General features: G+C 39.7%; 1 protein-coding gene and 2 long non-coding RNA genes across 11 annotated transcripts in view; all 3 read right to left on the reverse strand.

Moving 5' to 3' along the window:
• Positions 1 to 23,603, reverse strand: part of BICC1 (BicC family RNA binding protein 1) — a 347,076-nt gene that overhangs the window by 322,367 nt on the left and 1,106 nt on the right. Inside the window, exon 1 of one of the 9 annotated variants that reach the window (XM_081569088.1) lies at positions 474 to 879. The exons of 7 other annotated variants lie outside the window; for them this stretch is intronic. In XM_081569088.1, coding sequence (XP_081425214.1) covers positions 474 to 633 — 160 coding nt within the window. In that variant the 5' untranslated portion in view covers positions 634 to 879. Of the gene's footprint in view, positions 1 to 473; positions 880 to 23,603 lie in introns of those variants that run through there. One more of the 9 variants, XM_081569087.1, reaches the window with a different exon arrangement.
• On the reverse strand, positions 3,952 to 15,276 carry LOC145537998 (uncharacterized). Its single transcript, XR_014076565.1, has 3 exons — positions 14,935 to 15,276; positions 12,974 to 13,568; positions 3,952 to 8,409 (listed from the first exon to the last, which is right to left on the reverse strand). It is a non-coding gene; the product is annotated as an uncharacterized LOC145537998 (long non-coding RNA).
• On the reverse strand, positions 9,633 to 11,309 carry LOC145537999 (uncharacterized). Its single transcript, XR_014076566.1, has 2 exons — positions 11,185 to 11,309; positions 9,633 to 10,447 (listed from the first exon to the last, which is right to left on the reverse strand). It is a non-coding gene; the product is annotated as an uncharacterized LOC145537999 (long non-coding RNA).

Below are 23,603 nucleotides of genomic sequence, written 5' to 3' on the forward strand. Positions count from 1 at the left end.
ACCAAATGTAAATGCTATTACATGGTTCCAGTTACCAAAGGACCCTGCCTTCATGATGACTTATTTTTATGCATCTCTCAGAAGGAAATATTCATGGTTCAGGTTTCAATGGATTTGTTTTCACCCTTATGAAATGTACAAAGTGTTCCCCTCTTGAAACTTTTAACAAAAGGTAAAGAATTTGTCAGGATTCTTCAAGTGCTTTTGCTCTTTCATTTTGAAAACTTTTAAACAGTTTTTAAAAGATCATGACTGGTTATAAAGGTTTACCTAAGGCAAATCTGTCATATCAGTCATATCAGGTTAAAATGATAACCAGTCATATTAGGTTAAAAATGAGATGACAGCACACAGGAGTTTTCCTTTTTTGGATTTTTACTGTAGTCAATAAAACATAAAATTTACCATTTCTTAACCTTTTTTAAGTTTCTTAAGTAACTCCAAGATGGCAGAATAGAATAATGTGCACTCACCTTCTCCTGTGAGAACTCCAAAACTACAACTCACTGCTGAACAACCATCGACAGGAGAATGTTGGATCCCACCAAAAAAAGATACCCCACATACAAGGGTAAAGGAGAAGCCCCAACAAGATGGCAATGGGGCAAAACTGCATTTAGAATCAAACCCCATACCCACCACAGATGCTCAGAGGGCTCTAACAAACCTTGTGTGCACCAGGACCCAGAGACCCCATAGAGACTGAGCCAGAACTGCGTTTGAGAGTCTCCCAAGGAGGTATGGGTCAGCAGTGGACTGCTGCAGGGGCAGGGGCTCTGGGTGCAGTAGACCTGAGTATGGCATAAGCCCTCTTGGAGGAGGTCGCCATTAGCCCCACCATAGAGCTGCCAGAACTTACACAGGACTGGAGAAACAGACTCATAGAGGGCACAAACAAAAGCTTATATGCACCAGGACCTAGGAGAAAGGTGCAGTGACCTCACAAGAGAGTGACCCAGACTTGCACATGAGTGTTCAGGAGTCTCTGACAGAGGCATAGGTCGGCGGTGGCCTGCTGCAGGGTTGGGGGCACTGAGTGCAGCAGTGCATGTATGGGACCTTTTCATTACCCCCACCATAGTTTGGCCTCAGGTCAAACAATAGGGAGGGAACACAGCCCGTCCATGAACAGAAAATTGGAGGAACACAGCCCGTCCATGAACAAAAAATTGGATTAAAGATTTACTGAACACATCAGAACAAGACCCAGTTTCCCTCTAAGTCAGTCTCTTCCACCAGGAAGCTTTCATAAGCCTCTTATCCTTCTCCATCAGAGGGCAGACAGAATGAAGACAACAGTCACAGAAAACTAACCAATCTGATCACATGGACCACAGCCTTGTCTAACTCAATGAAACTATGAGCCATGCCGTGTAGGGCCACCCAAGACAGACAGGTCACGGTGGAGAGTTCTGACAAAAACGTGGTCCACTGGAGAAGGGAATGGCAAACCACTTCAATATTCTTGCCTTGAGAACCCCAAGAACAGTATGAAAAGGCAAAAAGATAGGACACTGAAAGATGAACTCCCCAGGTGGGTAGGTGCCCAATATGCTACTAGAGATCAGTGGAGAAATAACTTCAGAAAGAATGAACAGAAGGAGCTAAAGCAAAAACAGCACCTAGCTGGGGATGTAACTGGTGATGGAAGTAAAGTCCGATGCTGTAAAGAGCAATATTGCACAGGAACCGGGAATGTTAGGTCCATGAATCAAGACATACTGGAAGTGGTCAAACAGGAGATGGCAAGAGTGAACACGGAAATTTTAGAAATCAGTGAACTAAAATGGACTGGACTGGGTGAATTTAACTCAGATGACCATCATATCTACTACTGTGGGCAAGAATCCCTTAGAAGAAATGGAGTAGCCCTCATAGTCAACAAAAGATATGAAATGCAGTACTTGGATGCAATCTCAAAAATGACAGAATGATCTCTGTTCGTTTCCAAGGCAAACCATTCAACATCATAGTAATCCAAGTCTATGCCCCAACTACTAATGCTGAAGAATCTGAAGTTGAACAGTTCTACAAGCCCTTCTAGAAGCCCTACAAGACCTTCTAGAACTAACACCCAAAAAAGATATTCTTTTCATTAGCGGGGACTGTAATGCAAAAGTAGGAAGTCAAGAGATCCCTGGAGTAACAGGCAAAATTGGTCTTGGAGTACAAAACAAAGCAGGTCAAAGGCTAATAGAGTTTTGCCATGGTCATAGCAAACACCCTCTTCCAACAACACAAGAGAAGCCTCTACACAAGGACATCACCAGATGATCAATACCAAAATCAGACTGATTATATTCTTTGCAGCCAAAAATGGAGAAGCTCTATACAGTCAGCAAAAATAAGACTGGGAGCTGACTGTGGCTCAGATCATGAACTCCTTATTGTCAAATTCAGACTTAAATTGAAGAAAGTAGGGAAAACCACTAGACCATTGAGGTATGACCTAAATCAAATCCCTTATGATTATACAGTGGAAGTGACAAATAGATTCAAGGGATTAGATATGATAGACAGAGTGACAGTTTTTCAGAGTGTCTGAAAAACTATGGACAGAGGTTCATGACACTGTACAGGAGGCAGTGATCAAGACCATCCCCAAGAAAAAGAAATGCAAAAAGGCAAAATGGTTGTCTGAGGAGACCTTACAAATAGCTGAGAAAAGAAGTGAAAGGCAAAGGAGAAAAAGAAAGATACACCCATCTGAATGCAGAGTTTCAAAGAATAGCAAGGAGAGATAAGAAAGCCTTCCTCAACGATCAGTGCAAAGAAATAGAGGAAAACAACAGATTGGGAAAGACTAGAGATCTTTTCAAGAAAATTAGAGGTACCAAGGGAACATTTCATGCAAAGATGGGCACAAGAAAGGGCAGAAAAGGTCTGGACCTAACAGAAGCAGAAGATATTAAGAGGTGGCAACAATACACAGAACTATACAAAAAAAGATCTTCATGACCCAGATAACCACGGTGGTGTGATCACTCATCTAGAGCCAGACATCCTGGAATGTGAAGTCAAGTGGGCCTTAGGAAGCATCACTATGAACAAAGCTAGTGGAGGTGATGGAATTCCAGTTGAGCTATTTCAAATCCTAAAAGATGATGCTATGAAAGTGCTGCACTCATTATGCCAGCAAATCTGGAAAACTCAGCAGTGGCCACAGGCCTGGAAGAGGTCAGTTTTCATTCCAATCCCAAAGAAAGGCAATGCCAAAGAATGCTCGAACTACTGCACAATTGCACTCATCTCACATGCTAGCAAAGAAATGCTCCAAATTCTCCAAGCCAGGTGTCAACAGTATATGAACCATGAACTTCCAGATGTTTAAGCTGGATTTAAAAAAGACAGAGGAACCAGAGATCAAATTGCCAACATCCGTTGGATCATCAAAAAAGAAAGAGAGTTCCAGAAAAACATCTACTTCTGTTTTACTGACTACGCCAAAGCTTTTGACTGTGTGGATCACAACAAACTGTGGAAAATTCTTCAAGAGATGGGAATACCAGACCACCTGACTTGCCTCCTGAGAAATCTGTATGCAGGTCAGGAAGCAACAGTTAGAACTGGACATGGACCAACAGACTGGTTCCAAATCGGAAAGGAGTACATCAATGCTGTATATTGTCACCCTCCTTATTTAACTTATATGCAGAGTACATCATGAGAAACGCTGCGCTGGATGAAACACAAGCTGGAATCAAGATTTCAATAACCTCACCCTTATGGCAGAAAGTGAAGAAGAACTAAAGAGCCTCTTGATGAAAGTGAAAGAGGAGAGTGAAAAAGTTGGCTTAAAACTCAACACTCAGAAAACTAAGATCATGGCATCCAGTCCCATCACTTCATGGCACATAGATATGGAAACAGTGACAGACTTTATTTTGGGGGGACTCCAAAATCACTGCAGATGGTGACTTCAGCCATGAAATTAAAAGATGCTTGCTCCTTGGAAGAAAAGTTATGACCAACCTAGACAGCATGTTAAAAAGCAGAGACATTACTTTGCCAACAAAGGTCCGTCTAGTCGTAGCTATGGTTTTTCCAGTAGTCATGTATGGATATGAGAGTTGGACTATAAAGAAACTTGAGCAATGAAGAATTGATGCTTTTGAACTGTAGTGTTGAAGAAGACTCTTGAGAGTCCCTTGGACTGCAAGGAGATCAAACCAGCCCATTGTAAAGGAAATCAGTCCTAAATATTCATTGGAAGAACTATGCTGAAGCTGAAACTCCAATACTTAGGCCATCTGATGCGAAGAAATGACTCACTGGAAAAGACCCTGATGCTGGGAAAGATTGAAGGTGGGAGGAGAAGGCGACGACAGAAGATGAGATGGTTGGATGGCATCACTGACTCAATGGACATGAGTTTGTGTAAGCTCTGAGAGTTGGTGATGGACAGGGAAGCCTGGCGTGCTTCAGTCCATGCAGTCACAAAGAGTTGGACACAACTGAGCAACTGAACTTTTCTTAAATATACAGTACAGAAGTGTTAACTGTATGCACAGTGTTATGCATCAGATCTATAGAAGTTCCTCATCTTTGAAAATGGATGCCATAACCACTGTGGACTCTCTGCTCCCCTCCCCTCAGCCCCATCACCACCACTATACTCTATGTATCTAAGACTGACTATCTTTGATGCTTCGTATAAGTGGAATCATGCAATATTTGTCTTTTTGTGACTGGCTTACTTCAATTTTCACTTAGTATGATGTCCTCAAGCTTCATTCATGTTGTAACATGTGATAAGATTTCCTTCCTTTTAAATGTGAGTTATGTCCTGTTGTATGTGCATACCATCTTTTCTTTATCCATTTTTCTGCTGATGAACATTTAGGTTGCTTCCAACTCTTGGCTATTGTGAATAATCCTGTAATGAACATGGGTGTAAAGCTATCTCTGGGTTGTTGTTTTCAACTCTTTTGTACTCTTTTGTATATATACTCAGAAGTAGGACTGCTGGATCATATGATAAATTTATACCAAGGCTTTGATTTTGCTTGTGCTAAATCATCTTTAAAATCCATACCTTTGAAGTATTTTATTATAAAAACCTGGTATCATATAAATGAATTAAAAATCATCATACATTTACTTCATTTTTTAGTTTGACCTCCTAAGAAATCTTTAGCTTCATTGATTTTGGCCACTATATAGGAAGACTTACACCTAATATTAATGCTGCTTCCCATTTTGTCATTTGGGGTTCAAATCCACCTCTGTAATTGCTACCATTGAAGGCAGATTTCAGTAGACTTTGAAAAACTTGTTTTACTTGACGTTCCATGTGCTTCATGGCTTGCAAAGAGTAATGGCCTGCAAATCCTGCAGCAGCAATGGTCAGTCCAACTGCTATCACTGTACTGGCCATGGCACCCGCTTGACTCCCCTGCCTCCACCAGGAGCTCAGTTCATCCCAGCCCAGCGAGACTATGTCTCTACCGCAAAGCGATGCAGCCACCACCTCCTCGCCAATCTTTTATCATTTCTTTCCTTCTTCTGACTTTGAGTTTTCTTTGCTCTTCTTTTTCGAAGTCTTTCAGATAATAGGTTAGGGTGCTTATTTGACTTTTCTTGTTTCTAGAGGAAGGCTGGAAAAACTATGAACTTCCCTCTTAGAACTGCTTTTGCTGCATCCCATAGATTTTGTAAGGTTGTGTTTTCACTTTCATTTGTCTCAGGGTATTTTCTGCTTCTTCTTTGAGTTCACTGTTGACCCATTGGGTTTTTTAGTAGCATGCTGTTTAGTCTCCATGTGTTTGTTTTTTTCCCATTTTTCTTGCTATGTCTGATTTCCAGTTTCATACCATTGTGGTCAGAAAAGATGTTTGAAATAATTTCTATCCTCCTAGGTCTTTAATTCATCTTGAGTTTATTTTTATATATAGTGAAAAGTAAGGGTCCATATTAATCCTTTTCAGTGTGGGTATCCAGTTTTCTTATTGCCACTTGTTGAAGAGACTATCCCTTCCCATTGTATAGCCTTGGCACCTTTGTCAATGAGAAGGTTTATTTCTGGGCTCTCTATTTTCTATATGTCTGTCTTTACAGACATACAATTATGGGCATTTTTAACATTTTTTTTTTTTTTTTGCAATGGTGAGTCTTCCTTGTGGCACGTGGGCTTTCTCTAGTTGTGGTGAGTGGGGGCCACTCTTTGTTGCAGTGCACAGACTTCTCGTTGTGGTGGCTTCTCTCCTGTTGTAGAGCATAGGCTCTAGGCATGGAGGGTCAGTAGTTGTAGCTCTCAGTCTCTAGAGTGTGGATTCAGTAGTTGTGGCTCATGGGCTCAGTTGCTCCGCTGGATGTGGGATCTTCCCAGACCAGAGATCGAACCCATGCCCCCTGCATTATAAGGCAGATTCTTAACCACTGGACCACCAAGGAAAGCCTCAATTGTGTTTTGGTTACTGTAACTTTGTAATATGTTTGAAGTCAGGAAGTGTGAGGCTTCCAACTCTGTACTTCTTTCTCAAGACTGGTTTCACTCTTTGGGATTCTTCGAGATTCTGTACGAATTTTTAATTTTTTTCTATGTCTTCAAATATATCATTGAGATTTTTATAGAGTTTGCAATATAGATAGTGACATGTTTTTATTCCTTTCTCATTTTCTTTTGTGCATCTATTATATGAATTTTCTTTACCAGAGAACTTTTTATTTTCATGTTTTAGTGATTATGAACTCCCTTGGGTTTTACTTATCCAGGAATGTCTTTATTTCTCCTTAACTTCTAAAGGATAGTTTTGCTGAATATAGCATTTTTAGCTGACAAGTTTTTTTCTTTCTTTCTTTGAATAGATCATTCCACTTCCTTCTGACCTATAATATTCCTGCTAAGAAATCTGCTGATAATCTTACAAAAGTTCCCTTGTGACATAACAAGTTATTTTTCTCTCGTTTCTCTCAAGATTCTCAGTCTTTGATTTCTGATTGTTTGATCATTTTGTATGGACATTTTTGGGTTCATCCTAGTTGGACTCTTTTAAGCTTCTTGGATTTGGATGTTCATTTCGTCCCTTAGATTTGGGAAGTTTACTGCCATTATTTCTTCAAAGAAGCTGTCTGCTTATCTCTCTCTCCTCTTATAGTATATATTGGTCCATAAATCCCTAAGGCTTTTTTCAGTTTTCTACTTCTTTTTTCATTTCATTCCTCTGAATCAATAATTTCAAATGAACTGTCTTAAAGTCACTGATTCTTTCTTCTGCCTGACCAATTCTGATGTTGATCCCTTCAGGTGAATTTTTCAATTCAGTATTGTATCCTTTGGCTCCAGAATTTGTTCAGTTCTTTTTTATAGTTTCTCTTTGTTGATATTCTCACTTTGTTCATACATTGCTTTGCTTATTTTATTTACTGTGTTTTGCAGTACACTGAGGTTCTTTAAAATGATTATTTTGAATTCTTTGTCAGGTAATTCATAGATCTTTATTTCCTCAGGGTCGGCTTAAGGTTTATTTCGTCCACTTGATTGGTCCATGTTTTGCTTTTTTGTGTGCCATGTTATCTTGTTATCTTTCTTATGATTTTTCACTTAAAAAAACAGCCACCTCTCCCAGTCTTTATAGATTGGCCTCACAGAGGAAGCCTTCCATCAATCATCCCAGCAAGAGATTCTGGAGGCCTTTCAAACCTTTCAGAAGGTTTGCCTCTTCTCTGGGCATGCTGGGAGAAAGAAAGTCGGCTGATGTCTTTTTCATGAGTCTCTTGCTCCCTCTAATGTCTGTCTGCAGTATTGCAGGTTCTCAGACACTGCCGTCTCCAGGCATCAAAACTATGCCAGATCCCACATCAGTACTCCAAGTCAGGCAAAATAAAAACCAATCCTTCGGGTAGTTCCCCTAAAAGCTGGAAACTCAAAGGTATGTTCCACTATTCTCTTTCCATTCCAATGGAGAAGCAGCAAATTGGGCTTTTTCTCCCAATTGCTAGCTTTGCTGGCCTAGGAAAGGGGCTGGTGTAGATGAAATGAAACCACTTTGCTAACCCATTTCACTGCTGCTATTCTTGTCTTTGAGCTTGTCAAGGCATTTTCATAATGACTTTTGAATTGTATATTGTTATTAAGTCAGTGTTTCTGTCACCGAGTGAGTTCTGGAGCTTCCTACTCCATCATCTTTCTGGCCACAGAAAGGTTTATTTCTACCATCTCACATTACAGCAAACTCAACAGAAACACACACAATAGAAGTCATCAAGAATTTACAGTAACAACTTTGATTTAGAACAAAGAATATGTAACATTTTAAACATCCACTTACCTCTCTCCCTTTTTTTTTCTTTTTGCATTTAAAGTTTATGAAGATATCATACTATACACACCATCTCATCCACCACTTTATCTCTGGTTCCAGTCAGGCTACAGTAAATGGCTCTGTTCATGTGTAAACTGACTTTGTACTGGATAGCTGCTGCTGCTGCTGCTGCTGCTGCTGCTACTAAGTCGCTTCAGTCGTGTCCGACTCTGTGTGACCCCATAGACGGCAGCCCACCAGGCTCCCCCGTCCCTGGGATTCTCTAGGCAAGAATACTGGAGTGGGTTGCCATTTCCTTCTCCAATGTATGAAAGTGAAAAGTGAAAGTGAAGTCGCTCAGACGTGTCCAACTCTTATGCGACCCCATGGACTGTAGCCCACCAGGCTCCTCCATCCATGGGATTTTCCAGGCAAGAGTACTGGAGTGGGGTGCCATTGCCTTCTCTCAAACAGAAAACAGACTTCTCACTTCCTGCTCTGGGAGTTTGTCAGATGTCTTCAGAGGCTGGTAGGTGTCACGTGTATGTAACTCAGAAGTAAAGAGGTAAACCTTATGAGGCGACCCTCTGTGTGTGTGTGTGCGGGGGGGTATGTACGTGTGCTCAGTTGCTCAATTGTGTCCAGCTCTTTGCAACACTATGGACTGTAGCCTGCCAGGCTTTCTGTCTATGGGAGTTTCCAGGCAAGAATATTTGAGTGAGTTGCCATTTCCTACTCCAGGGGATCTTTCTGACCCAGGGATCAAACCGGCACCTCCTGCATTGGCAGGCAGATTCTTTACCACTGAGTGACCTGGGAATCCTCAATCCTCTTCAAAGAGGGACAGAAGTTGATAGACACATGATTCTTTCAGAGTCACTTAGATGTATGATTCAGGGATACAGACTCTGGAACTCACCAGAAACAGCAACTACCCTCAGAGGTAACCAAGTCAATTATGCATCATTGTATTGGCTTTGCCTTCTTCCCCATATGACTCCCTTTATTCCCTCACTTCCTCTCTTTGAGAGCACTTCCCAAATAAAACTAGTTATAACAAGCCTTTATCTTGTGGGATAGAGGTAGGCAACCCCAGACTAAGATGCACATTAAGTAAATACAGCCTTATTCTATGGGATGTCCTTTTCTTTCCTATTAACAAGTTTAGGTAGATTTTCTTTTCTACTAGGTTGTATTCTTTTTAAAGGTAAAAGACCTCATTCACTGTGCAGTCCCCAGTGCATGACCTCATGATTTTAACACATACAATAATTTCCCACCAGGTTTTTCAAATGGCCTTGCTATTTCTGAATGATTTATTATGAGAGACAATTTTCACTAGCTTGAAAGCTAATCATTTATGCAGAACTTCCTTCATATTCAAATCCATTTTTCTATTTTTTTGTTCAATCTTACTTGCTTAGACTTGGTCAAATAAACTTTCCATAGATAATGCATCCCAGATATCCATTCACTGCTGATAATTTGGGGGGCTGTGCTGCACGGCTTGTGAGATCTTAGTTCCCCAACCAAGGACTGAACCTGGCAGTGAAAACACCAAGTCCTAACCACTGGATATCCAGGGAACTCCCCATAAATATATTTTTGAAGCAATCTTTCTGTTGAGGTGACAATATGACTGCCAGCAATGTTTTACTAAATTATAGATCCCTATAAAAAAAATTAAAACTCTGTATCTTGGATTTCTGTTTCCCATATAAAAGTTTTTTTAAGAAAAATGTCCCCCCTGGACTAAAACATTTCTTTATATGACTGTTCCTCCAATACTGAAGCTAAACATACATTTTCCTGACTTTTTAAAAGTAAATCAGTATAATCAAGCAATTTAAAAAAATAAAAGCCTATCACAATATGACTTTGAATGGTACTTCATAAGTTCAGAATATCATAAAGGAATCAACTCAAAACATAAATAATACAAGCTCCAGTGGTATTCTGTACAAGATAAGAGATACTGTGTTAGTTATCAATAATCAATACACAATTAAATCAATTCCGAAAATACTTAAAATGTGGGCATACATATGTCTTTTTCATTGAGATTTTCCTCTAATGAACATTAAGGCTTCTCTGGTGGCTCAGATGGTAAAGACTCTGCCTGCAATGCAGGAGACTTAGGTTTGATCCCTGGGTCAGGAAGATCCCCTGGAGAAGGGAATGGCTACCCACTCCAGTATTCTTGCCTGGAGAATCCCATGGACAGAGGAGCCTGGTGGGCTACAGTCCATGGAGTTACAAATAGTTCGACATGACTGAACGACTAACACGTTCACTTTTTTTTCTAATGAACATTATTATGTTTCCCAGCTACAATTCTCTAGTGGTTTGTATGACAGATATAAACCCTGGCACATGAAACTTGATAACTGGACACACTGGCAAAGGAGGAAGGAAAATGTGACAAAAAGATGCTACTTGGGGAAGCATACAATCTCCTTTGTTCATCTAACACAGTATGTCAATACCAACAAGTCTCAGCTATGATGTACACTGTCCTTCCTGCTCAATTACTGCAGAAACCCTTACATTAGCTAACACTAAGCCCACAGAATACAGGGCACTGTAAACCTGACTGCCAAGATGTCAGAAAGTAGAGCTTGTGGTGAGCTGTCTTGGGAATACTTGCTCCTCCAAAGATACTGCAACTGTTTTCATTTCACCATCTTCCCCATTTGCTGTGAATGTTCATGTGTGTGATGCAGATCAAGGCAAATTCCTACCAAAACTACTCATGGATGTAGAGCTGAGTTAGCCTCTAACACCACATGCCATTAGTACTGGGTTTATATTGCATACTGTGCAAAAGATCCAGAATCCTGGGGATGGAAAGGATTTTAGGGGGCATCTAATCCAAACCCTGGGTTCGATCCCTGGGTTGGGAAGATCTCCTGGAGAAGGAAATGGCAACCCACTCCAGTACTCTTGCCTGGAAAATCCTATGGACAGAGGAGCCTGGTAGTCTACAGTCCATGGGGTCACAAAGAGTCAGACACGACTGAGTGACTTCACAATCCAAACCCTAAGAGTTTAAGTGACTTGTACAAGGTGACAGCGTCAGGGGAAAGACCAGGTCATGCATTCAAGTTGCTGAAGTCATCCCCTCTACAGGGAGAACTGGTTTATCTCGCTCCTACCCAAAATACCTTGATGAATATCCTCGTGTAATGAACAAACTAACATAAAAAATCATCTCTTTTAAATCATATTTAAACAAGTATCTGGAAATGTATTACTCTAATAATAATAATGATAATCTGTAACCAACTACACTGAAAAATTATATTCACTGACGAATTTCAATTTATAAAACTAATGTAGTTCAGACACAGACACAAACCTCGCTTGAATGAAGTTTCGCATATCCTCATTCAAAATGCCACATTCATGTATTATCACTAGTAATATAACATTCTACTAGACTCAAAGGTGCAAAAAGACTACCTTGCATGTGGAGAATTACTCTGCCTTACTTAGTTAAGTAGGCAAAACTATTTGGTGTCTTTTTTTTAAGGCTTTATTTATCTATTTATTTTTGGCCACACCACAGGGCATGTGGGATCTTAATTCCCTGACCAGGGATTGAACCCACACTCCCTGAAGGGGAAGTGCAGAGTCTTAACCACTGGACCACCAGGGATGTCCCTATTTGGTGTTTCTTAAGGTCAAGCACATGCTTTAGCTTTAAAGTTCCATCCTATGAAGTCAATGCAGGTCCACCAGCAACAAATGGGACAGTCTTTAATCCAGATCTATCATGAGTCATTTACTCTGTAAACACACACAAGTATTTTTCACAGCACTGCACTAGATGTTACAGAAGTACAGGAGGTGAGTTTGAAACACACAGATAGGCACAGGGCACCAACAAGGAGCCAACTTTATATACATTTTCATATAATCTTCACAATAACCCTAGGAGAGAGGTGTTATTATCCCTATTTCACAAAGGAAGGAACAGAGAAAACCTAACCAAAAGTAGCAGAAGGTAGTGCTTTGGAACATCTGCACTCTCACCAAGAATCCTAACCCATCTCTGTGCCTACCACCACATCCCTCTGCATTTCAGCAGGGAACTGAGGAAGCCCTGAAATCTGTTCTGGAGTAGAGTTGATCATCCTAGACTCAGATTTGATATGTCTCCACACTATATAAGAGCTTTGACTCTACAACAAGGAAAACTAGTGTCTAGATCCACTCAGAATTCCAAAAATTCAGAGGAGTTACAGCCTTCTTGTCTGTAAAACAAAGATCCAAACAGCATCTACATCTCTTGTGTTGTTGCATGAGAGGCTGAAATGACTGCAGAGGCATAAAGCACCAGAACACTGCACATAGCAAGTGCCCAATTAGAGTTGGCAGCTGCTTTCAAAATTACCACCATTCTTTAGTAACTATATTCCTCAAAACTGTTTCCTTGGAATATAGTTCCAAAGGAGAAAAAAGCTATGTAATTCACATTCACTGGAGAAGGCAACAGCAACCCACTCCAGTACTCTTGCCTGGAGAATCCCTTGGACGGAGGAGCCTGGTAGGCTGCAGTCCATAGGGTTGCTAAGAGTCAGACACGACTGAGCGACTTCACTTTCACTTTTCACTTTCCTGCATTGGAGAAGGAAATGGCAACCCACTCCAGTATTCTTGCCTGGAGAATCCCAGGGACGGGGGAGCCTGGTGGGCTGCCGTCTCTGGGGTCGCACAGAATCAGACACGACTGAAGCGACTTAGCAGCAGCAGCAGCATAAGGCTGTCTATAACTGCAAAAAAAATTTTTTGATCAGATGTACCATTATCCAACCATAAAATTTTAATTCTGAAAACTGCTTAGAAATACAAAAACATTTAATATAGTAGATTAATGATGAATACAAAAACCAATGCTACAACTACATAAACTCCATGCAACTAGTCAAGGATGTATCTCAAGGACTGCACTTCTCTTTTTTTCTTTTTTTGGCTGAGCTGAGCAGCTTGTGAGATGTTAGTTCCCTGACAAGGGATCAAACCCACATCCTCAGCAGTGAAAGTGTGGAGTCCTAACCACTGGACAGCCAGGGAATTCCCAAGGATTACATTCCAAGGCAGAAAAATGAAACCAACTATAGGATAGTGAAATGACAAATGATTCTTTTTCTTTTTAAATATTTCCCTTATATTGCTTTTTAAATTTCTGTAATAAAAAAAAAAGTGTGTTCTTAAGTTAATTCACAATATACTAAGTAGGTATCTATGACATCTGATTTAATAGGAGTCTGTAAGAAAATCAAATCATTCTGAGCCTGCTATGCAATAATAAAAACAGTACATCTCCTCCACAGAAATATACAGGTTTGTGCTCTTCCCCCAAGTTCCTTACAGCAAGCCACTGTAAATATGTGCCAGTTAAAAATTATGCTCCTAGACTAAAATGCTTCAAGGTAGTTTAATGGTTTAAAGCTTCAAGGTGGAGAATGTTTTACTGCTAAGTGGCACCAGTGGTAAAGAACCCACCTGCCAATGCAGGGGACAGAAGAGATGCCGGTTCAACCCCTGGGTTGGGAAGATCCCCTGGAGGAGGGCACGGCAACCAATTCCAGTATTCTTGCCTAGAGAATCCCACGCACAGAGGAGCCTGGCAGGCTACAGTCCATGGGGTCACAAAGAGTCAGACAAGACTGAAGCGACTTAGAATGCACACACACACTAGGTTCAAGGGTGCTGTGCTATACTCAAGGCTCAAGAATCAAAGAAGGAAACGAATTCAAATCTTCTTTGGTTTTAATTTATGATTCCCAGACATGCTAATGATGTATGATAAACATCATTCAAAGTTTTCGATGAAAGAAACAAACAGAACTCTTAACTCTAGATTGGTCATTCAGTTATTTCCTAATCTCTCACTACCACTAACTCAAGCCAGGTTGTGGGATCACAGGTGCAAGGAGCAGACAGCCTACAAATCTGTTGTGTCTTCTGCCTAACCTGTGAATCTTTCCAGAAAATATTTTTGCAAATTTATAAAAAGCCTTAAAAATGTCTATTTCCTTTGTGCTAAAATTTTCACTAGAAAGAATTTTTCCTACGAGAACAATTAAGGATGAAAAAAACGTTTTTCAGGCAAAAAGGTTTGGGGCAGCAGTGTCAACACTCATTACCTGCTAATTCTTGAGTATCACACTACATATGACACTGGTGCATGCTTGATATACAGTATTTTTGTTATAACCTAGAAACTATATTTATTCCATTTTAGCGATGAGAAGACTGAGGCTCAGAGAAGTTATTAACTTGCCCCAGGCCATACAACCAATGGGCTTCCCTGGTGTCTCAGTGGTAAAGGATCTGCCTGCCAATGCAGGAGACACGGGTTCAATCCCTGGGTCGGGAAGATCCCCTGGAGGAGGGCATGGCAACCCACTCCAGTATTCTTGTCTGGGAAATTCCATGGACAGAGGAGCCTGGTGGGCTACAGCCCATGGAGTAGCAAAAGAGTCAGTGGTGACTTAGCGATTAAACACCACCAACACAACCATTAAGTGACAGAGCCGGGACCTGAATCAGGGACAATTTCAATAGAAACATTACGTTCCTCTCAATGAATGACCACCTAAAAATGTTATAAAATGTCATAAAGAGGAAGTGTTAGTTGCTCTGTTGTGTCCAATTCTTTGTGACCTCATGGACTGTAGCCTACCAGGCTCCTCTGTTCATGGGATTCTCCAGGCAAGAATCCTTCTTGCCATTCCCTTCTCCAGGGGATATTCCCGACCCAGGGATTGAACTCAGGTCTCCAGCACTGCAGGCAGATTCTTTACTGCCTGAGGGAAAAAAAAAAAAGTGATAATGTTTAAGCAAATCATATGTCAAGGTTAATATTATAGAGCTATTTAAAATCCTGTTCTTCAAGAATCTTTAATGAGATGGAAAATACCCATGATACCAAAGTATCCGTCGCTCAGTCGTGTCCTACTCTTTGAGACCCCATCGACTACAACCTGTCAGGCCCCTCTGTTCATGGGATTCTCTAGGCAAGAATACTGGAGTAGGTTTCCATTTCCTTGAAAGAAGGAAGGTATGATCCAAGTTTAGAATTTTAGGGACACAAGTCACACAAGGGTAAGAACCGTATCTATCTTGGTTTTGTCTGCCTCCCAACCCCGCACCAAAGCCCAGTACTGTAACTGACAGGTAGCAGGAACTCAATATCTGTTGCTAAAATAAATTACATGTGAGCATAGTTTTAGAGACCAGGAAAAAATACCCAAAATTTATCAGTGGTTACTGCTGGATTCTAGATTTAGGGATGCCTTTTGGTTTTTCTTTCTTACATCTGTTTGTATTTTCAAATATTCCATAAATTTGTATTACTTTCAAAATCTGGAAAAAAAAAAACACAATGGCTAATTTTCAAGTCTTATGTTTAAGCATCTTCCTGTACAAGAGATGTAGTTAAGCTCCAGATCAACTCAATATTCAGACTAATACATGATTTATCTTATTCACAGTTACAGAAAAACTACTTCAGAGCTAGAAAGTGATCATTATCTTTTTATATGCCAGTATCATAAATGGGAACAGGATTTAATATGTGTTACAAATATAAATGGTTTTCATCAGCTACAGTTATTAGTAGCTTATTAGGTAGTAAATGGATTTATAAAAGTATAACATCCACAAAATGTGTCTATTAATGGTTTGTGCACTTTGGATATAAATGCTGGTGGCACAAGGATTAAAAATCAAATGTGGTGGCTTTTGCAGCAGAATGAGGGTTTCTTGCCAAGGTCATCCCCACACACTGCAAATCTACTATGGAGTAGTATTGAAACGGTGCCTCATCTCAGGCAGTTTATTAAGCATTTTACCTAAAGGAATGTTTATGGTAACTATTAGCCCATGCATTTTTTACACATACTTATTTATTTATTTGGCTACACCTGGTCTTAGTTGTAGCATGCGGGATCTTTAGTTGTCACATGTGGGATCTAGCTCTCCAACCAGCGATTGAACCTAGACCCCCTACATTGAGAGCTTGGAGTCTTAGACCACCAGGGAAGCCCCTCCCCCATGCATTTAAAGAACTAGATTTTTAAATAAACAGTATAAATCAAGGATGAGCCAACTGGTATTTTTATTAGCTCATCATTCTGGACAATTTCAAACAGCAAAACATGGCACAAATCTGATGATAATTCTATTATCAAACTGCCTCCAAAATGACTTCATTTTCTAAACAAATTCTGGCTTCATTGGCCAGATGCTATTGCAGTGACCACTCTAAGAAAACCCTAAAGGGAAAAAGTATGAACTATACTGAACCAGTCTATTTTAAAAGCAACTTGAGATGTGTGATGGGCCAGAAGGAAGACGGAGAAGAGAAAGAGTATCTTAGAGTAATAAAAGGTAAAATGGGGAGGGATGGACTGGGAGTTTGGGATTAGTACATGCACACTATCCACATACAGAAAGGATAACAACAAGGCCCTACTGTACATCAGAGGGGACTATATTCAATATCCTGGGATAAACCATAATGGAGAAGAATATAAAAAAGAATGTCTGTATGTGTAGAACTGAGTCACTTTGCTGTACAGCAGAAATCAACACAACACTGTAAATCAACTATACTTCAATTTAAAAATACATTAAAAATAATAAGATGTTTCTTAAAAGGTAAAATGGATGTATTACGCAGTATAATTTTCAATTAAAAAAAAAAAGAAACACTTGACAGGCAGAAAAGAGTGAAGGAGAAAAAGACAGTTATAGTACTTATCAGCCCTAAGTCCTTTTTTTAAAAGGCGTAGAAACACAAGAACTGCTTTCCATGATCAAAGGTGTCTTCTCTTTGGAAATTAGGTTTATTCCTGAACTAAGCCAAGAAGAAATTCCACCAACATAAACACTACCAAATAATCTAGATTTCCAGGAGTTATCAATGCAGGTCAAAGTCTCTGACGCGGGTAAGCTTTTACATCAGGCACAACCTGGTGTTTCTGTCACAATGACCTCAGCTTTGCCCCTTGTGGGTTGTATCACTGGATCCATTCTGATTCCCTTCTTCCTTGCCTCCTACAAGAAGCTGGAAATGAAGTCACTTTCTTTCCCAGAATCTCTTGTAGCAGAGTGGCCAAAGAAATACAGATGGAAGTTCCAGGAGACAGAATTCTTTGTCACATAAAAAGGCAAAATCTTGAATAAAAAAACCATTTTTGTTCTCTGCCCTTTTCCCTGCAGAGACCACAGGCTCATCTCAAGTTAGAGTCCTGGCCAGACTGCACCAATGAGGCCACAGCCATTGGTTGGGATGGCCAAGGTCAGGGGAGAGAGCTGTTTGGCTCCCTGAAGCCCTTGAGTAGCTCTTAGGGCCTCTACCTCTCAGCCCCAGATTTTTTTGTTTCATCGGGAAAATAACCCCCTGGCTTGTTTAAGTCACTCTATGTTGGGTTTTCTCTTAGTCGCAGCCAGATAAATTCCTGCCTGTTAAAATCATCGATAGGACAAACTCTTTGTATGTTTTAACTTATCAATGATCAACTTAACCAAAGTCCCAGAAGTCTTCACAGAGGTAAGACTGACGGAGAGCACAGACTCCCTGTCTCTGTCACAGCATCCTCCCAGGATCCTGCAAAGGACGAAATTAGGACCCCAACCCAGGTCAGCCCCATAGCAGTTCCTGAGCTCTTTACCGCTGGGCTCAACCTCTGATGTATTTTCCTTTAGCTTATAAAACAGTCTGAACCTTCAGTTCTGCTCTCTAATTCTACTACACTTGTCCTAATAAACTATTCTGATTAGAAGACTTTCACTGTGGGCAGGGGCAATTCATATGCAGTTGTTTTTTTGTTTGTTTTTTTAAAAAGAGAGAAAGACTTCCTTGGTGGTCCAGTGGTTACGACTTTGTACGACTTTGCTTTCCAATGCAGGGGGCCCATGTTCCATCCCTGGCCAGGGAGCTAGGATTCCACCTGCCTCCAGGCCAAAACACCAAAACATAAAAAGACAGAAACAACACTAACAAATTCAATAAAAACTTTTAAAAATGGTCCACATCAAAAAAAATCTTTAAAAAAAAAAAACCTGGCAAGCATTTGCTTTCTAGTGTTTTGAAATCCCTCTCCGTCTAGTGTTTTGAAAACCCTCTGCATCACGTGGCACAGGGCTGTTGTGACCAAACACTGTGTGTCTGGCCCTGGGCTCAGCATTTCACCCGCATCACCTCCTTCTGTGCTCACAACATTCCCAGAAGACAGGACTAGGTGGTTCCCATTGTATAGATGAGCAAATAGAACATGTTATCCCAGGTCCCCAGCATTTTCTTCAAAGACACCAATGGATGATAAGTTCAGAGCAACATCAAACTACAAGGGAGAGTAACTGATTCTGAGGCTCGTCTTTAGTAAAAACAATAGAAGAGACTGGCTTCAGACCATTTAAGGAATGAAAAATTCTCAAGGCAAGAACCATTACAGCTAGACAGTGCAAAGACCTCTCATCCAGCACAAAATCTAAAACTCCGCACTCGTGTCCAATGAGCTTTACTCATTATGTACTCAACCACCTTCACAAGGGGCTAACATGCCGGGTACACTGTGAGCTACCAGGAAGGCCAATAATAATATTTAGGTAGCTGTGCATGCTCATTTATCATTTTAATAAAAGAACCATTTATTTAATTTATTTAATTTTCCAGTATACTAGATTTTCATTTTCAATAGAAAAATGTGCACTTTATGAACTACAGTTTATAATGAATATGGTTATTAGTGATTTATCCAGCACTTCCTATGTGGCCAGCACTGTGATGTTTTACATACATCTTTTATTCTCTGAATAGTCACAACCACCACAGGATGTAGGTATGCTCCTACATCAGAATCCTACATCACCCTCTTTCAGAAATGGGCTGCAGGCAATGAATTTTCTCAAGCTCCCTATTTAAAGGTAAGACCGAGACTCAAATCCAGATCTGGACAAGAGTCCTTTGCCTTTAACCATTAAGCTTCATAAAGTTATTTCATCTGTTCTTAATGTTTACTAGCTTTAATCAAGCCCTAGCTAGAAAACTCTACCCAGCTTAGCTCTTCGTTTTCATTTTCATCACTCCTCCATTTTCATATATTTTGGCTTTATCTCTCTCACAAAAGCATCTAAAAAATTATTATCTATTTACCAAATCATAAGACAATCTTCACTAAAGTTTGCCAAATTAAAAAGATATGTAATTATGTAACTGCTGCTCTTACTTTTAATCAACCGTGAGATCAGCTGTTTTAGTAACTTGTTCTGTTCCTCAAGCAAACAGCAGTCAATGATTCCTGTTGTGCCCATCACTGTCAACATGTAAAGACATGTTTTGCTTCATTTTTAATTTTTTTTGGCTGTGCCACATGGCATGTAGGATCTTAGCTCCCCCACTAGGGATCAAACCCACACCCCCTGCATTGATTGGAAGCACGAGAAGTCTTAACCACTGGACCAACCACGGAAGTCCTCAAAACATGGCTTTTAAAGTCTTTAACAGCAATATCCTAAAAGCCCACCAAACATCAACCTCAATTTATAAAAACAGGTCACTGCCTCATTCACCACCAATACTTCTTTCTACGATAATGTATGAGGGATTCCAAACTTTGAAAATGCCTATGAGTCTAAACTTCATGTAGGAGCTTTTAATTATATGGCATGTGTGTACATTTTTCAATGTAGAAATAAAAATATAATCGTAAGATGTAAAACAATCCCAAAAGAAAAAAAAAGGAAAAGTCTAAAGCTAACAAATTCCATGTTTGTCTCTCAGGACATTGGCCAGCACCAGTGCTATATTTCTGACTCTTCTTACCCACTGATTTCCTACATTCTCCCAGACTTTCCTCTAGACCACTCTCCTCCCTCTTTGTAAACCATAAGTCACATTTAATTGACTTAATCAATACTAGTATACCACATGAAGCATGAAGTCTAAATTCTGAATATCAGTATTAAGTAAATCAAGAACAATTTTTCTTCATTATTATAATGTTGTCCATGGTATCTATGCCAAGGCCGACCATCCTCATCAAAACCTTAAAGTTGAAAATGAATTTCCATTTACAAAACTGTTGACTAATAAAATCAGTAATCTTCATTTAGCTTCAAGCAAAAATATCAGATACTCTGCATGGCTGTTCCAAAGTAATTATCAGCCAAAAAACAAAAGCAAAAAATAAAAAAAGTAGTGATTTTTTTCCTACATTTTTTAGCTCTAGTGGATTTTACGTGTTATCAATTCTTTGGGGAGTCAATGATCATCCAAGAATGGCATTCATTTCTTTAAACACTACCCTATTGCCCGTATTTTAAGCTCACTGAATTTTTGGTCCATTGCGTAGAAGAATTTCTCTACTAATAAAAATACAACCCATTAAACATTAACTTACCCCCAGGACAGTCTCTCTGGAAACAAATTCCAAGCATTATAATCACCAATTTGCACTATGTAGACTTAAAGGCAGAGAATCTTATTTATCCTGATTTCCACTAGGAACCTGTACACATTTTAAGGCAACTATGTGAAAAAAAACGGCAAGTCCAAATTCACAATAATCAGAAACCCAACCAGGAAAATAAAGACTTTTCTTAATTGGCACTTTTCAAACAGAAAGCTTCCCACCCCAGGACATCTAACAATATTAAAATATTTGTTGACTTTCCAAACTCCTACCTCATTCTCTATTTCACTTCTGCAATTATAAAAATGCAAAATTTTTCCCTATTTAAATATAGACTGTCAGAAATTGTGCTAGGCGTTAGAAATAGATTGAATCTATGCTATAGTATTTATTTATTATTATTAATAATGAAATAATAAAAGCAACTGATATATATATTAGGGCTTCCCTGGTAGCTCAGACAATAAAGCGTCTGTCCGCAATGCGGCAGACCTGGGTTCGATCCCCAGGTCGGGAAGATCCCCTGGAGAAGGAAATGGCAACCCACTCCAGTACTCTTGCCTGGAAAATTCCACGGATGGAGGAGCCTGGTAGGCTACAGTCCATGGGATCACAAAGAGTTGGACATGATTGAGCAACTTCACTGGCACTGATATATATTAAGCTGTTACCATTTACAAAGTGGTATAGTAAGTTTTTGCTCATTAGGCATTATCTCTTTTAATTCTCACAAAACTCTAAGAGAAAGGTATAATACTAGCATCAGTCCCATTTTACAGATGGGAAAACTGAGACAGAGAGGTGTCCACAAACTGTCCCAAGATTCCACAGGGATTTGAACCTAACTCTGAGTGATTCCAGTTGCCCACACTTGCTTTAACCACCTAATATCAAACAATGAGACACATGACTATGTTTGGTTCAGAAAACTAGTCTTACTCCTTATTCCATGGTGGTTCTCTAGAGCCTGTTATACAGGATGAAGTAAATCAGAAAGAGAAAAACAAACATTATATATAAATGCATATACATGGAATCTAGAAAAATGCTACTGATGAGCCTATCTGCAGGGCAGGAACAGAGATGCAGACATAGAGAATAGACGTGTGGACACAGTGGGGGAAAGAGAGGGTGAGACAAATACAGAGAGTACCACTGAAACATATACATTACCACATGTAAAAACAGGTAGCTGGTGCGAAGTTCTGTATAACACAGGGAGCTCAACCCGGTGCTCTGTGACAACCTAGAGGGGTGGGATAGGGTGCGGGGTGGGAAGGAGATTCAAAGAGAGAGGGGACATATGTATATTTATGGCTGATTCACATTGTTGTGTGGCAGAAACCAACACAACATTGTAAAGCAATTATCCTCCAATTAAAAATTTTCGAAAAAATAAAACCTGGTGGCTCAAACAAAATTTGACTCTGCGAAGTATGCATGACAAAATGCCTTGGTACACAGTGCACCGAGTTCTATTGTTAAATGTGTTCAAATTCACTTTCCTAGAAGATGTAATTCACTTACCAGTAACTGTGAAAAGTTAAAGCACTATGTTAAATTATTGAAGACTTCTTTGAAGTGTGGATATTTTATTAATGCGTAGATTGCTGAAGAAATGCGAACTCTTAAGACGCTTAAGAAACTTTATCACAACAAAGCAATTTTAAACTGTCTCATGTCAGAATATCATATCTACAAAGGGAATAGCCTTCAAACTTTTAAACATGCCTCATCCATATTTCATTTTATTCTAAATGGAAATTAATTCAAAAAAGAAATCCACTTCTAAAGCTCAGCTTATGCAAGAGAGCTTCCTAGATGCTTACATCTCTTGCCTGTGTGTACGAGCACAGGCAAGACAGGTAAAGAAGACGTAGTATTATTAGATAGAGCTATCTGTCTTCACAACCCTCCAGAAGTACAAAACAACAAGAAACTTGTTGAAAGGAGAGGTATGTGTGTTAACAGTTCAACCTAAACAATCTTACACCAATAGTTTTTCTGAATAAATTTAATATTTTGTTTTAAAATAGGAACTAAGCAAAAAGAACCATGGAACAAACGAAATAACTAAAACAAGTTACTGAAATGCAACTGGGGTTTTAAATTCCAAATCTACTTTGCAATATTCCTATATGAAGAGTTTATCTCAGAAGTAACTCCTAGGATGTTACATAATTTAAAAGAGGAAAAAAAGAGGGGGAAAGACAGAGACACGACAAGCACAGGGGATGTTTATCAATAAAAATAAGCAACAAGAGAGACAAGTTCGCAGCTCATCCAAAAAACGCCTGCCAAATACTCCTGCTATTTGTTTCCACCAAGTTATTGTTTTGGAAAACATCATGTTCTGTCTTAAAATAACCTTCTTAATTGTTCTAAAAAAACCACGGCATTTTCATGGAGGGCTAAAGAGCTCCCACATTTCGATGCACTAAGTGATAAAGTCGAAATAAGTTATGCACCAAGCCAAAAGAGAGCTAGAAAGCTCCTATCCTCCCTGACGTAAGGACACCAGCTACTGAATGAATCCACCACTGCACCTTCAGTGAAAGTAACGCCTGGTCCCTCTATGGTATCTGAAGAACAATCATTCAAACTACCTTATTTCTCTGGATGATGGAAATGAGCCACACTGGCGATCACAAGTAAGCTAGTAATTTACATTTTTAGAGAAGATCAAAATGACCTTGGACACTTAGTATTCACTCTAAGAATCCCAATCCTCCCATTAAGAATCAGAATTTGATCCCAGTCCTACATGGTTAAAGCTGTTACGACTGGGAAAGTCCCAGAGAAATGAGGGAGTTAAAAAAGAAAAAAATCCCAAGTTGTGAAAGGCAAAGTCTGACATCCATAATACGGAAAGATTTTTATGAACCAAGTGTAACTCAAGATGTGTTTTATAAGCGTGTCAGGCGATGAACAC

Source organism: Giraffa tippelskirchi, chromosome 2 (assembly GCF_054371585.1).
Source record: "Giraffa tippelskirchi isolate mGirTip1 chromosome 2, T2T-mGirTip1v1.2.pri, whole genome shotgun sequence".
Lineage (NCBI taxonomy): Eukaryota > Metazoa > Chordata > Mammalia > Artiodactyla > Giraffidae > Giraffa > Giraffa tippelskirchi.